An 11,281-nucleotide genomic window follows, 5' to 3' on the forward strand; every position below is an offset into this window, starting at 1 on the left:
TAGTAGTCGAGAACTCAGAACAAGGAAACCTATCGAGCTTGGTCCAACCAGTCGGGGTGGTCTTTTGCGCGCCACGGCTTAATTCCCTTAGGATTTGCATCGCGGCTCTTCTTCGCCTGGTCCATGACCTTCTTAGTCTCTTCGCTGTTGTATAATTCATCGAAGTCCTTGATCTGAGCGCTCGCTGCATGCACCGACTTCATAAAGCTCTCGTGGACTTCCTCAGCTATAACTCGTCAGTGACCTAATAATAAAATAAATGATTGGATATGAATATTCCTTACGAGTAGTAGAGCCAGTGGGTATAGCCTCTAGCATCCGTTGAATTGTAGTTCGTAGCTCTCGGCACTGTTCACCGGCCAGATATTAGTTCGATGTCGGCTGTGAGTCGCCAGAGCTTGGGCCGGTATGAGAGCAATAGCACCGTTTCAACAGTTGTTTGCACCTGTGATCCGGGCGGAGAAGGTTTGAAGTATCGCGTACCTTCACATGTAGGAGATCCAACTGTTTAATATTTAACAATAGCTGTTCTTCTCCTAAACTTCCTCCTCCATCCTTCACTTGGCCAAGCGAAGCAAGCTTCGATTGATTCGACTGGCTCAGGTGAGTGGCCATTTCAATTCCCACTTCCACTTCCACTTCTTAACTTCCCAAGTTCGATAAAGCTACTTATACTGATTGTCACTAAAGGTTCTTGGTCAACACTACCTTGCTTGCTAGTTGCTTCGCATGCTTGGACTTACGCAGGCTTTTAAGTTAAATTAAGTCTTCGGCCTAATTACCGAAGTTATTACTGATGGCATATAACGAGATGTCTTCAGGTCACATGCCTTCGACTGAGGATTGGATGCAGATCTTGGTTAGTAGAACTAAACCAAGCCCTGACGTTCAGCCTCTGGAAATGGGGACGCAAACTCCAAGTCCCACTGAGGACCAGCCACAGGGTTCTCAGCAGCAGCCACAGGCAACCCAGCAGGCACTGGGCTCGCCCGTCCAATTGCAGCAGCAGCAATCGCACACGCAGTACCATTATCCCTGCGCTACTAGCTCGGCTGTGGCTAGTCCATCTCCACTCGCGTTTAACGCGAATATGCCGATGTATACCCAGTATCCACAGGTGGCCCATGCGCAGGTGGCTGGCATCCACCCTGGTCAGCAGGACCAGCAGGACCAGCAGCAGCAGCACCAGTCATATCAGCCGTACCAGATGTACGTTAGCGCTTCCGCTAGCACTGCCGGCGGTGGCACGCAGTTCCACCAGCCACAGTACCCTCTGCCTCCTTTGCCTAAGGTTAGTAGTGATTTCCCGATTTCCCTGCCCCATCCACTCCTAATCCAACCCACCAGCCAATCTGCCAATTTCTTTTCTGCGCGTTCCCGATCTTCGTCCCCAATTCAACTCTTCCCACTGTCCTACCGCAGCCATATATGCGTCAACGCCAACGAACTCACACGGTGACCACCAGGCACGATCGGTAACCCACCCCACCGAACATTCCGACGCACTCTTATCACCCGAGAATAGCTTCGTTTCTCAGTCTTCCGTCTATTCTCCACACCCACTCCTCACTCCTCCCTCCTTCGACGTCTCTGGAAAAACCGCCAACATTTCTTTCCAGCAGACCCCCCACCACCGCGCGGTCGCCGCGGGCGTCGTCGTCAACGGTAATTCGAGCGCGCTGAACACCCCGCGCACGGGTCCGACGACTACCCCGGCCACCCCGGTGACGATGCCCACCAACGAGATCGCTCCCTCCGGATCTCTTCGCTCGCCTCCCGAGGCCATCTACGCCACCTTCGACGAGCTGATCGGCTCAATTCAGCGCGTTGCGAAGGATCAGGGATACGGCATCGTCAAACTTCGGGCTAGCAACTATCGCGACCACAAACCGACGCGTTACGACCTAGTCTGCGATCGTGGCGGCGTGAAGTACAACAGCACCGCGAAGAAACGCAATCCAAGCACTAGGAAGGTGGATTGCCCTTGGCGCGCGAAGGCTGTCTGCGAGGTTCAGCTTCAGAACCAGTGGCGCTTTCAGGTGCAGTGTGACCAGCACAACCACGAGCCCCGGATTCAGAGCGGCAATCCCGGGCAAGAGAACACCCCGACCGCACAGAGTATCCGCAGCTTCACCAACAAGCTGGATCGGATGAATCACGAGCTCTTCCAGGCTATGGAGCGTCTCGAACAACACCTAGATCGCATCGAGAAGAAGGTGGACGGTATGGATGCGCACCTCCACTCCGTCGACAATCGTCTGACCAACTTGGAATCTCGCGGGGCTGGTATGGACGTCCCCATGGATAACATGGAAATGGGAGGACCCATGTTGGATGGTCCCGTGATGTAGGGCTATAATCGGGCCTCGATGGATATAATCGCCGCATATTCGACTAGGATGGGACGATACCGATGCTAGAGTGACTAAGCTCGGCGTGCGACGAACGGTATCGTGACGGGAAAGAAGGAACAGAACAGACGCGAATTACTTCACTAGGTTAGGTACATTGGCGTTTATAGGGAAAGGGCTTAATTTGCGAATGACCTGCATTGCGATGCGATGCATTGCTTGGTGGCACTTTGACTGTGATGGCGAGGGAAAAGTAGTTCCTGGTTTCTGGCCTTCTGGTTATCTATTAAGGCGTATGGCAAGTGAGCAGTAAATTACTAATTCTTTTAAGGCGGCTCGATGGCTTTGGTAAACGCGGAATACGGCAACGAGCTTCACCACTCCTGCGTCTAGAAGCGTCTGGTATCAACGGTATCAACGGTTTTCCTTCGACTCGAAACATGGTTCGCATCGGATTTCGATTCGCTTTTCTGGTTCGGTCGAATACATCAAAGGCTGCTGCTTAATGTTAGATGATGGAAGCAAGGTTCAATACTATCAGACGTCGTAGTTCACTAACCTTACCATCTTTGGGAGGTTATGATACTACCTAGATACCACAACGACGCTTTCTACAAGAGCCATAACAAAATGTATATGTTCTATTCAACATACCACGTCTCTTTGGTGCGGCGTAGTGATTTGGTGACGTTCGATATTGGTAAACGTGAGCCTTAAGGTAGTGAAGTTGTTTGTTCTTAACCCTGACGAAGGATGGCTACCTAGCACGTAAAACCCCCGAAATACTGATATTCCTTCCGATTGGGTGGGACAGCAAATCTGATTCCTGAAATGGCAAGACAGTGTGCCTACTGTAAGTGCTTATGGACGACTATATGCACCAGCCGAGGGACTGGGCTCGATCTAAGCTAAAAGGCTGTTAATTCCTTCACTGTACAGAAATCGAACGCCGATCCCTGATCACGGCACACCTAGTTGCGGATCCAGGTTGAACCGTTCCTCAGGCTGAAAACGTACCTACCTATTTTCTTCCTGTATGACCTTGTGGCTATTGTTGCTTTCTAACTTTCTTCCTCTTTTTTCTTGCGAGTATTTTTGATCATTGGAATCTCCGATGAACTCGGCAGATGCAGAAAATTCGTTTCGGTCCTGTTCTTGGCAGAGCCCCTAAACCCGAGCTTGAAGCTTCTTAGCTAGAGTGACGGTCGCTGCCCAGCCGTCAGGCATTTTCTTCAATCTCCACGAGATATCAAATTTGCTTTATATCTGCATATCACTGACTACTGGAGACTGGCTCAACTTATAACACTATGGATCTTGTCTATAACTACCTACCTAGGTAGACACTTCACTGCTACAACGGATACCGGAGAGTTAGGGCTCGACACCGGAGTAGGAGCCTGAGAAACGGCTACTACATCCAAGACAGCAGGCGCTCAAATGTCCCAATTCCGATACGGAGAGGTGTACGTGAACCCTTATCTATTTTCCCTTTTGATTCTTAGCGACTTTTACGAACTATATGGTTTTCCAGAGTGTCGATAGATACCGATACAGGGCTCTTTTGGGTCTTGAAGTTGAAATGAATAAAAGTTAAATCCCTAAACGAGGAACCATTGGAGGGCAAATCTGGTGCCAGTAGCCGCGGTGATTCCAGCTCCAATGGCGTACATTTAACTTGTTGCAGTTGAAAAGCTCGTAGTTGAACTTTGAGTGTCCTCTACAAGCTGGGTACCGACCTGTAGGGAATTACCTATGGAATACCAAAATTTTGACCTATGTGCGGTTGCGTATAATCAACCAAATGAAGCCATGTAGATGACCTTATACTGTATAACTTAAGGAAAGACATGTCCTTAAGCGCCTGGGAAACAAATGTCAAGCAACCCCCCATTTACCTACCTGGTAGGTATGTTCGTGTGCATCCGTCAAGGATAGGAAGAAATAGGGGGTATAGAGTTTGGGGTAACAATTGATGTGACTTCATTCCTGCTCGACCATTACATTTGGTAAAGTGACCCCTTTCCGTTGGTATACGTATACTAGGCGCTTAGGCAGGTACTTATGTTCACAGCTGCAAGCCCATCCTAATTAAGAACAGATGTCTATCCCACTATATTCTATTCACACCTCCAAAGACCTAATTCTCTCGACAGGGATAGAGCCGCGTGTGTTGAATGCGGCCCATTGTGTGGCCTCATATAGAGGCTCTCGTCCGGTTGGGCCTCTATTTTCTATCACTCATCTGAAAGATGAAGAGTCAGGTATGGTGTGGTAGTTCCTGGCATATTTGGTAATCTCGGCCGGTGTTATACTATGAGACATGAAGCTGTGAAATGCAACCAGTTCTGACAAATAGCACGTCTAATCACGGCCGAATTCTTCAAGTTTATGTGATGAGATCTTGGATCCATCTGCGCCATAGACGAACAACATTTCATCTCTTGTCATCAGACCCCTCCTATAGATGCATGTCTTGGCCGTCGTTCATGCTTTCCTCCCATCTTTTCACCTGACCTCGATAATTCTCCGCAACTGCCGCAATGCGTAGGCGCACGACCTACACACTGATCAGCGAAATATTCCTAGGGAATCTCCCTGTTTCGACGTGCCGTGCTTTGATGCGGATGTTAAGACAACTAACTACACGGGCCGGAGCGTGAAAACGTGGTACCAAGAGATGCGATTTAATAAAACACGATTTATTAATACAACTTCCTTCGTCTGTGCTCGAGCCTCGAGGACGATAACGGGTCGAAGAACATCGTCTTTCTCAACTCCACTTTTTGCCACTCGCATGAAGCACTTAGTGGCTGTGAAGCATGCTGTCTAGCAGTTCTAGGTGGATGGCTAGAGTTGCTATGACCTGATCAATAACTAGTTCGAGCTAGACTCTGGCTTAGTGACGCGCTGCTAGGGCCTGGGTATACACTATTCCAAAAACCCTAACCATTACCGGCCGGAGATTGCCTTATTATACTGTAGGGAGATCATATCAACGGTGCGTTGCCCAGTGAGTCGCGAACCGTGCAAATGGAGTGTGCGGTAACATCTCCACGTGAATAACTGTGGCCATTGCGTCAGTCTGGGGATGGCGAACCATTGTTAATCTTTGGAAGAACATAAGAGACAGTCAATGCTCTCCTTGCTAGATTATCTAGATATGTATGTAATTATAACTTGGGTAGGTACACTACGTACGAATCTAGAAGATAGCATGAATTCTTGGCCTGAGCGGTGTATGCCCGTGCTGTGTTTAGATGTGTTTAGATGCTTTCTTGCGTTACATCGTCTATAGAAGAGATCCATCTGCCTAACTCGATTGTTAATTGGCAGGACCGATATGCCAATCATTGTCACAAGTAGGCAGTTGATCTTTGGGTCTAGAATACAAAAGGGTAGTAGCGTAGAGACCTGACAGCTTCGTATCTATCAGGTATATAGAGCATTCGATGACGACAGACTTGGCTACATACTATTAATATGTACATAGTAAATAGCAGGCTCTTTCAGTGTCGACTAGTTAAAGTCCCAGAGTATTCCGGTCGTATCTCCTGCTTAAGGCGCTGTCGAGATAAATCCTTAAAAGATAACGTTAACCACGCATCGTACATTATCTTGATGTCTATTCGAGTTAGTAGAAGTACGGAATATACTCATATATAAATCATGGACATTCATCGTCTTACCGTGCCGTGTCTTGCTCTTGCAGTCTTAGAGGTCCGAAAACAAGACCCGGCTCAATAAAACCGCACCGGACGATCCGGACCGGGGCCACTAGTTGGATGTCACTGATGTCTGAATGTGAGGCAAGTTTCCTCGGTTCCTTGCCGACGATTTTGGTTTAGCTAGCCTATTAACGTCGTCTGCTGGCTGGGTGCTTCATCTCTCGAGTGGGGGAAACCGTCTTCGACCAAGTCTTGACAGGCCAAAGATCGTCAATGATACCCTTGAGGTCCCGCTTCAGGGGAACTAATACCCCAGCTTGCCGACGCGTTCTCCTACACGTGTATACGAACCTGGTTAGCACATTGGGTCAATGCGACGAAAATTTTCCGTTGCTTGCAGACGACTGTATCGTTGTGCACACTGCAAACAGGCGGGGGTTCGCCTTGTCACCGCTGCTTGTAGACGATTGATATGGATCAGATCTTCCTCTAGAAGTCGGAAATCATGTGTTGAAGAACTAGCTTTCTTTCTTTCTGGTAGACGCCATTGTATATTATTCACATCATATTAAGTCGCAGGTCATATTATCGACGTCAACCAGAAATCGTTCATCCTTGAAGGTGCTTGTTGAGCCTCGTCCACTTATCTGTTGAACCCGTCTGCTCATGCCCCCTAGGCGCTGTTTCGCCATAAGAAAGTCCCTGCGCATACCTGCCGGGTCCCTGGTATGATATAGTTATCATATCGCAGGGTTTATATGTTGCCGCGACAGGGCTCATTTGTGAAAATAGATCTAGACTTATGTAAACCTCAGGTTCGACCTCTTCGGCCATCAGTCCTGTTCTCTGAGATTCAATGTTCGTGAACGATTGATGGGCCGTACCTCTCTATCAATTCCACGTTCCGACTAAAGCAGCCTCGGCCCTCTGCTCGACTCATCCGGCTGTTATGCGAACGTTATGACATTCATCTTCCCCCTCGAGACCCACGACCAGAGGGCTATTGTGATCTGTGGGATCGTGTTTGGTCTCCTACCGACGATAATCGTTTTTCTGCGCATCTTAGCTAGACGTAAGACGCATCGAGCGCTTGACACGAGCGACTATCTGATCATTACGTCGTGTGTACGTTAGAACAGTCCTCGCTAGGAGTTCGGCGAGGAAACCTCCTTTTCGACAATTACTGACGTCGCGTCCTAGTTTTTCACCGTTGTCTATCAGGGCGTGGCTGTCTCATGTTCGTGTCTGCCCTTTCATACTAGGATTTGTACTCGAATGCGGTAGCTAACCCTCGATGCTTAGCGGTCCTTGTCGGTGGCGTAGGCATTCATGTGCAGGACATAAAAGATAGATTCGGCATCGAAGATGGTGCGACGTTGTTCCTCAAGGTACGCTATCCTGTTGACACTTGGGTTAATTTGCAATCAACTACCTCGACTTACTGACATTTACTGCGACGTTTAGCATTTGATAGCCATCCAAGTATTATGGGCACTCAGTCTTAGCCTGTGTAGGATCTCCATCATCCACCTATTTTCGAAGATCTTCCTGGTTCAAAGCTTTATTGTCATAGCCAGGGCTACTTACGTGCTAGTCATCCTATGGTATGTGCCTATGATATAGGATATTTCATTCCCCGAACGTCAGACTATATAGATTTTATAGGTTGTGCCGAAAAAGCGCTGACAGGTCGGAACAAAAAGGGCTTTGGCTGCCATATTTAGCGCCTTTCTACTCTGCCAACCCTTTGCGTTTAGCTGGGATAGATCGATCGAGGGAGGGACATGCGGCAATGCGATGATATCATGGATCACGACGGGAGTTCTCAGTATGGTTTCTGACTTGATCCTCCTTGTCATGCCGATGCCCTACCTGCTAGGGTTGGAAGTATCGTGGCGGAAGCGGTTGCTACTGGCAGCAACTTTCAGTATAGGGATATTGTGAGTATTGCGAATTTAACTTAGGTGCCATACCTTGTGCGCATTACTAACTTGCAGTTCGCCAACAGGACTTGCGTCGTCAGTATAGTACGCATCGACATGATGACTATGATTGACTTCGACGACGTAACGTTCACGATACCGCATACTGTGTTATTTAGCGCGCTCGAGCCCTGTATTGCTGTCACGTTATCGTGCATAATTATTTTACGCCCCCTTTTCGGCGGCCGGTATTCGCCGGATCACCCAACAGCTTACAATAATCCATCTGTCGATGCATTAGCGAGGAAGAATAGCAATCGACGTTTCAAGCAGCTCAACGATGATTCATCCGAAACAAGATTACGACCGGAAGATGTTGGATATCGAGCATCCATCGCGAAGTCACCCGAACCTTTTAAAGGGTTCGGTAATATGGGAGACATTGCTCTCGAAATGGGATCGATTTCGATAAAGCATGAATGGACCGTAAAGGAAGAGCGGCGGCCAACGAGTTCGACGACCCAGAAAGCGAAGAGCTGAATAGAAGAGCGCGATCATGTACTCCACCACCAAATTCTCGATCTAAACAGAAAAAATTAAAATATCGTGTAGCAGCTGAAGTGTATCACTGGAATGACCCATGAACGCTGTGGTGAATTATTAATTCTGATCTTAGCGTTACTAATAATTTAAAGCCCAATTTCCGAATTGACTACCCCTTTATCTAGGCGATCCTCTTTGTAGATGAGGGTGTACATCTACGAAATATTTTTAAAAATTCGCAAGAAGGTATTTAATTCCTTCCCAGATCTCGATACCGGTAGGTAGAATTTGGTCAGCGGGTAGGGTGAACCCGTTGCGGCCAGTGTCTCGCAGCTCAATGGCCCATCTTGTTTTCGGTTAGCACACGGACGAACACTTCTAACTATGGCTCTGAGCATCAAGACACTCTACTCACCCGTATTCTGCTTTATTGATATCGGTCACGTAATCATTACTACCCCCGGCAGTAGCGTATAAGGTAGCACATGTCGGACCAGCAGTAAAGCGCGTGCCGTACGGCTTTGCGATGGCCGTAGCGAGACTCTTGGCCAATGAGTTCTGTTTATCCTGGTTTGATGCCGCTGCCGTGCACGAATAGCCGTAAGGCCTATAAGATTCGAGTGAGCTTGGTTCACCAGAGTTGCACGGTGTTCCGTATACAGAAAGGGGCAATGTATGAACATAGGGATTGGATATCTGCGGAATGTCGTAATATTTGAGAAGTCGAGTCCCGAACTTACGTCAGGATATATTGGCCATAGCTGTGCCAATCAACGTACAGCTTGATGCCGGTCGTGTTGGTTAATTGATCGCCCAAGGCTATAATCAATAAGTCAATGCCACCAAAAATTAGCGTATAGATCAGATCTTACTTCGAATTCCGGTGTTCTCAGGAGTGTCACCAGCCGCAGCACCCCGGTACCTAGGCGAATTTGTTAGTTACAACCCCCCTTATATCCAACACGTCATTTGCCAAATGAAGGGAAGCAAACAGGGTTTATGGCAACCTCAAGCGAAGTACTATGTTGCTCTACCGTTGGGTACTCACGTTTCTGTACCCAGAATAGTCTGTTAGCGAGCCTTCGCGATGCAATGGGTTAGTCAAAAGGTTGACTCACCGGAACCAGGGCTTGTGGAGGATCCTTCGCCATCCCACTTCCATGGCCAATTGCGGTTGACATCAGTGCCTACAGCAGAGGTGCCAGATCGAGTCTGTCTGTTTTTACGCCATAATCGGTTGGTAGTCTGGCTATAAAGAAAACCTGATGGACGTTAGCCGAGATTTAGAACAGAGACTCCGGACTAACTCACCGTCAGGGTTAACAATGGGAAGGATGTAGAAGTCGTAGTTGTCGAGGAAGCCCTTTATAGTTGTATCGTTGCTATAGTTAGCAACCAGTTGATAGGTGAGGTACTCGACAACCTAAATCACCCCGTTAGCTCATGCAACTAATCCAACTAATCCAACTAATGTATTTTGTGCTTTACCTTCGAGGAAATCCATTCACGAGCGTGTACATTGCCGTGCCAAATGATGGCGGGCTTCGATCCTTTGCCACCGCTTCCCCAAAGGTGGATACCCTGAATATCACGGCCTTCGAAGGATTTTCCGGCTGTAATGAGCTCCGAATTTGATGAGAATGATGACTGGATGTCTGATAAAAAGGTCAAGTGGTCGGCGTAGGCGTGATACGCGCTGAACCACGAAAAGTCCGGAAGAGCAGCTGCGCTCAGTTCTCGTGCTATGTGCGACATTAGGCTACATCTACCTCCTTGATCACACAAATGATACTACGCACCGGGATATTCGGCAAGATCGCCCTCGAGAGCGATATCAGCCCCGAGATCTTCGCTGAGCACTGTCGAGGTGAAGTTCAGCGCTTCGAACGCAGAGAGGTTCTCCGGTGGGACCGCAACATCAAAGTGCTCTTCGTCAATGTGACCATGGTTATGTGTAAGGTCGATAGCTTCCATAGACTCCAGATGGGATTCGAAAGCAGGAATGTCATCCCCCGGGGTCACACGAAAGACCTTGTAGCCATCGTACACGACTTTACCCCGTCGGTCAAGCCGTAGGGTGGCCGCCAAGGGAGCGGCCAGCAAGACGTACTGAAGAAACTTCATGATGGCGGTCGCGAGCTAAGATGGACAATCTTCAAGGACGTATTGAAGTCGAAAATTGAGATGCGAGAATACACTTTATGTTTGGATCCATGGTGACACCGCTCTGATGCAATGACATCCAGATCCATGGTGACTGACGGACGGGCTATGCATCTCCCCGATGGGGCAGGTCACCCTCGCATTCAGACGGTGATCTAGAACAATAAGCTTTAGCCTAGCTCGTGTGAGTGATGGGATTTGCGGGCTTGACTGTCGGTTGCAGAAGGTCCCAAGAGCAACTGCGGAGGAAAGATAGGGAACCTTGGAAGTCGTGGCATCGCCAAGCATCGCGACTAGGGGAAACACCCCGAGTTACACTCAGCATTTAGCCTACCGACGATGCTGGCATCAATGATATACGTAGTTGCACAAGGTAGTATGGGAAGGTCGAATGGAGGTCATTGGTCAAGGGCTAGGTAGGTACCGGTACCGAACTTGTTTGTTAGGCTCGGCATGCCGAGACTTGTAGCTAAACGACAAGAACCAAACGAGGAAGGAAGTTCGAGGGTATTGTAAACGCTCAAATCCCCGCATATCTAAGATGCGGTCGCCAGCCGTGAACCCCTGCTCGGCACTGAAACCCTGTCTACCCAGCTTCCTACCTTTCTCTAGGACGCAAGCATCACGTAATTGT

The 11,281-nt window shown here is 48.6% G+C and overlaps 4 protein-coding genes across 4 annotated transcripts; 2 read left to right on the forward strand and 2 right to left on the reverse strand.

Moving 5' to 3' along the window:
- Positions 1–29: 29 nt before the first annotated feature.
- On the reverse strand, positions 30–615 carry F4807DRAFT_463570 (uncharacterized protein; the record flags this gene model as incomplete). The annotated part of the gene is made up of 3 exons (XM_048002003.1): positions 30–226; positions 285–348; positions 484–615. 3 exons carry the CDS (start codon positions 613–615, stop codon positions 30–32), a joined length of 393 nt encoding a protein of 130 aa, XP_047851145.1.
- Positions 616–811: 196 nt separating this feature from the next.
- On the forward strand, positions 812–2,899 carry F4807DRAFT_470082 (uncharacterized protein; the record flags this gene model as incomplete). Its single annotated transcript, XM_048002780.1, has 2 exons — positions 812–1,291; positions 1,467–2,899. 2 exons carry the CDS (start codon positions 812–814, stop codon positions 2,349–2,351), a joined length of 1,365 nt encoding a protein of 454 aa, XP_047851146.1. The 3' UTR covers positions 2,352–2,899.
- A 3,947-nt stretch (positions 2,900–6,846) lies between these two features.
- On the forward strand, positions 6,847–8,866 carry F4807DRAFT_227998 (uncharacterized protein). Its single transcript, XM_047994125.1, has 6 exons — positions 6,847–7,144; positions 7,220–7,256; positions 7,322–7,407; positions 7,484–7,623; positions 7,723–7,959; positions 8,028–8,866. Exons 1-6 carry the CDS (start codon positions 6,980–6,982, stop codon positions 8,479–8,481), a joined length of 1,119 nt encoding a protein of 372 aa, XP_047851147.1. The 5' UTR covers positions 6,847–6,979; the 3' UTR covers positions 8,482–8,866.
- Positions 8,023–10,608, reverse strand: F4807DRAFT_470104 (uncharacterized protein; the record flags this gene model as incomplete). Its single annotated transcript, XM_048002782.1, has 8 exons — positions 8,023–8,830; positions 8,900–9,091; positions 9,225–9,303; positions 9,357–9,406; positions 9,599–9,746; positions 9,796–9,907; positions 9,973–10,226; positions 10,284–10,608. The coding sequence occupies 8 exons, from the start codon at positions 10,606–10,608 to the stop codon at positions 8,713–8,715; spliced, it is 1,278 nt and encodes a 425-aa protein (XP_047851148.1). The 3' UTR covers positions 8,023–8,712.
- Between the last annotated feature and the right edge of the window lie 673 nt (positions 10,609–11,281).

Source organism: Annulohypoxylon truncatum (assembly GCF_022578515.1).
Source record: "Annulohypoxylon truncatum strain CBS 140777 unplaced genomic scaffold F4807scaffold_33, whole genome shotgun sequence".
NCBI lineage: Eukaryota > Fungi > Ascomycota > Sordariomycetes > Xylariales > Hypoxylaceae > Annulohypoxylon > Annulohypoxylon truncatum.

Excerpts from the sequence above, each read along its gene's own strand:
- F4807DRAFT_227998 (XM_047994125.1), top strand. The coding sequence starts at position 6,980 with ATGACATTCATCTTCCCCCTCGAGACCCACGACCAGAGGGCTATTGTG. Across the intron at positions 7,408-7,483 it reads GTGCGACGTTGTTCCTCAAG|CATTTGATAGCCATCCAAGT; the intron begins GTACGCTATCCT and ends TGCGACGTTTAG. Across the intron at positions 7,624-7,722 it reads TACGTGCTAGTCATCCTATG|GGCTTTGGCTGCCATATTTA; the intron begins GTATGTGCCTAT and ends CGGAACAAAAAG.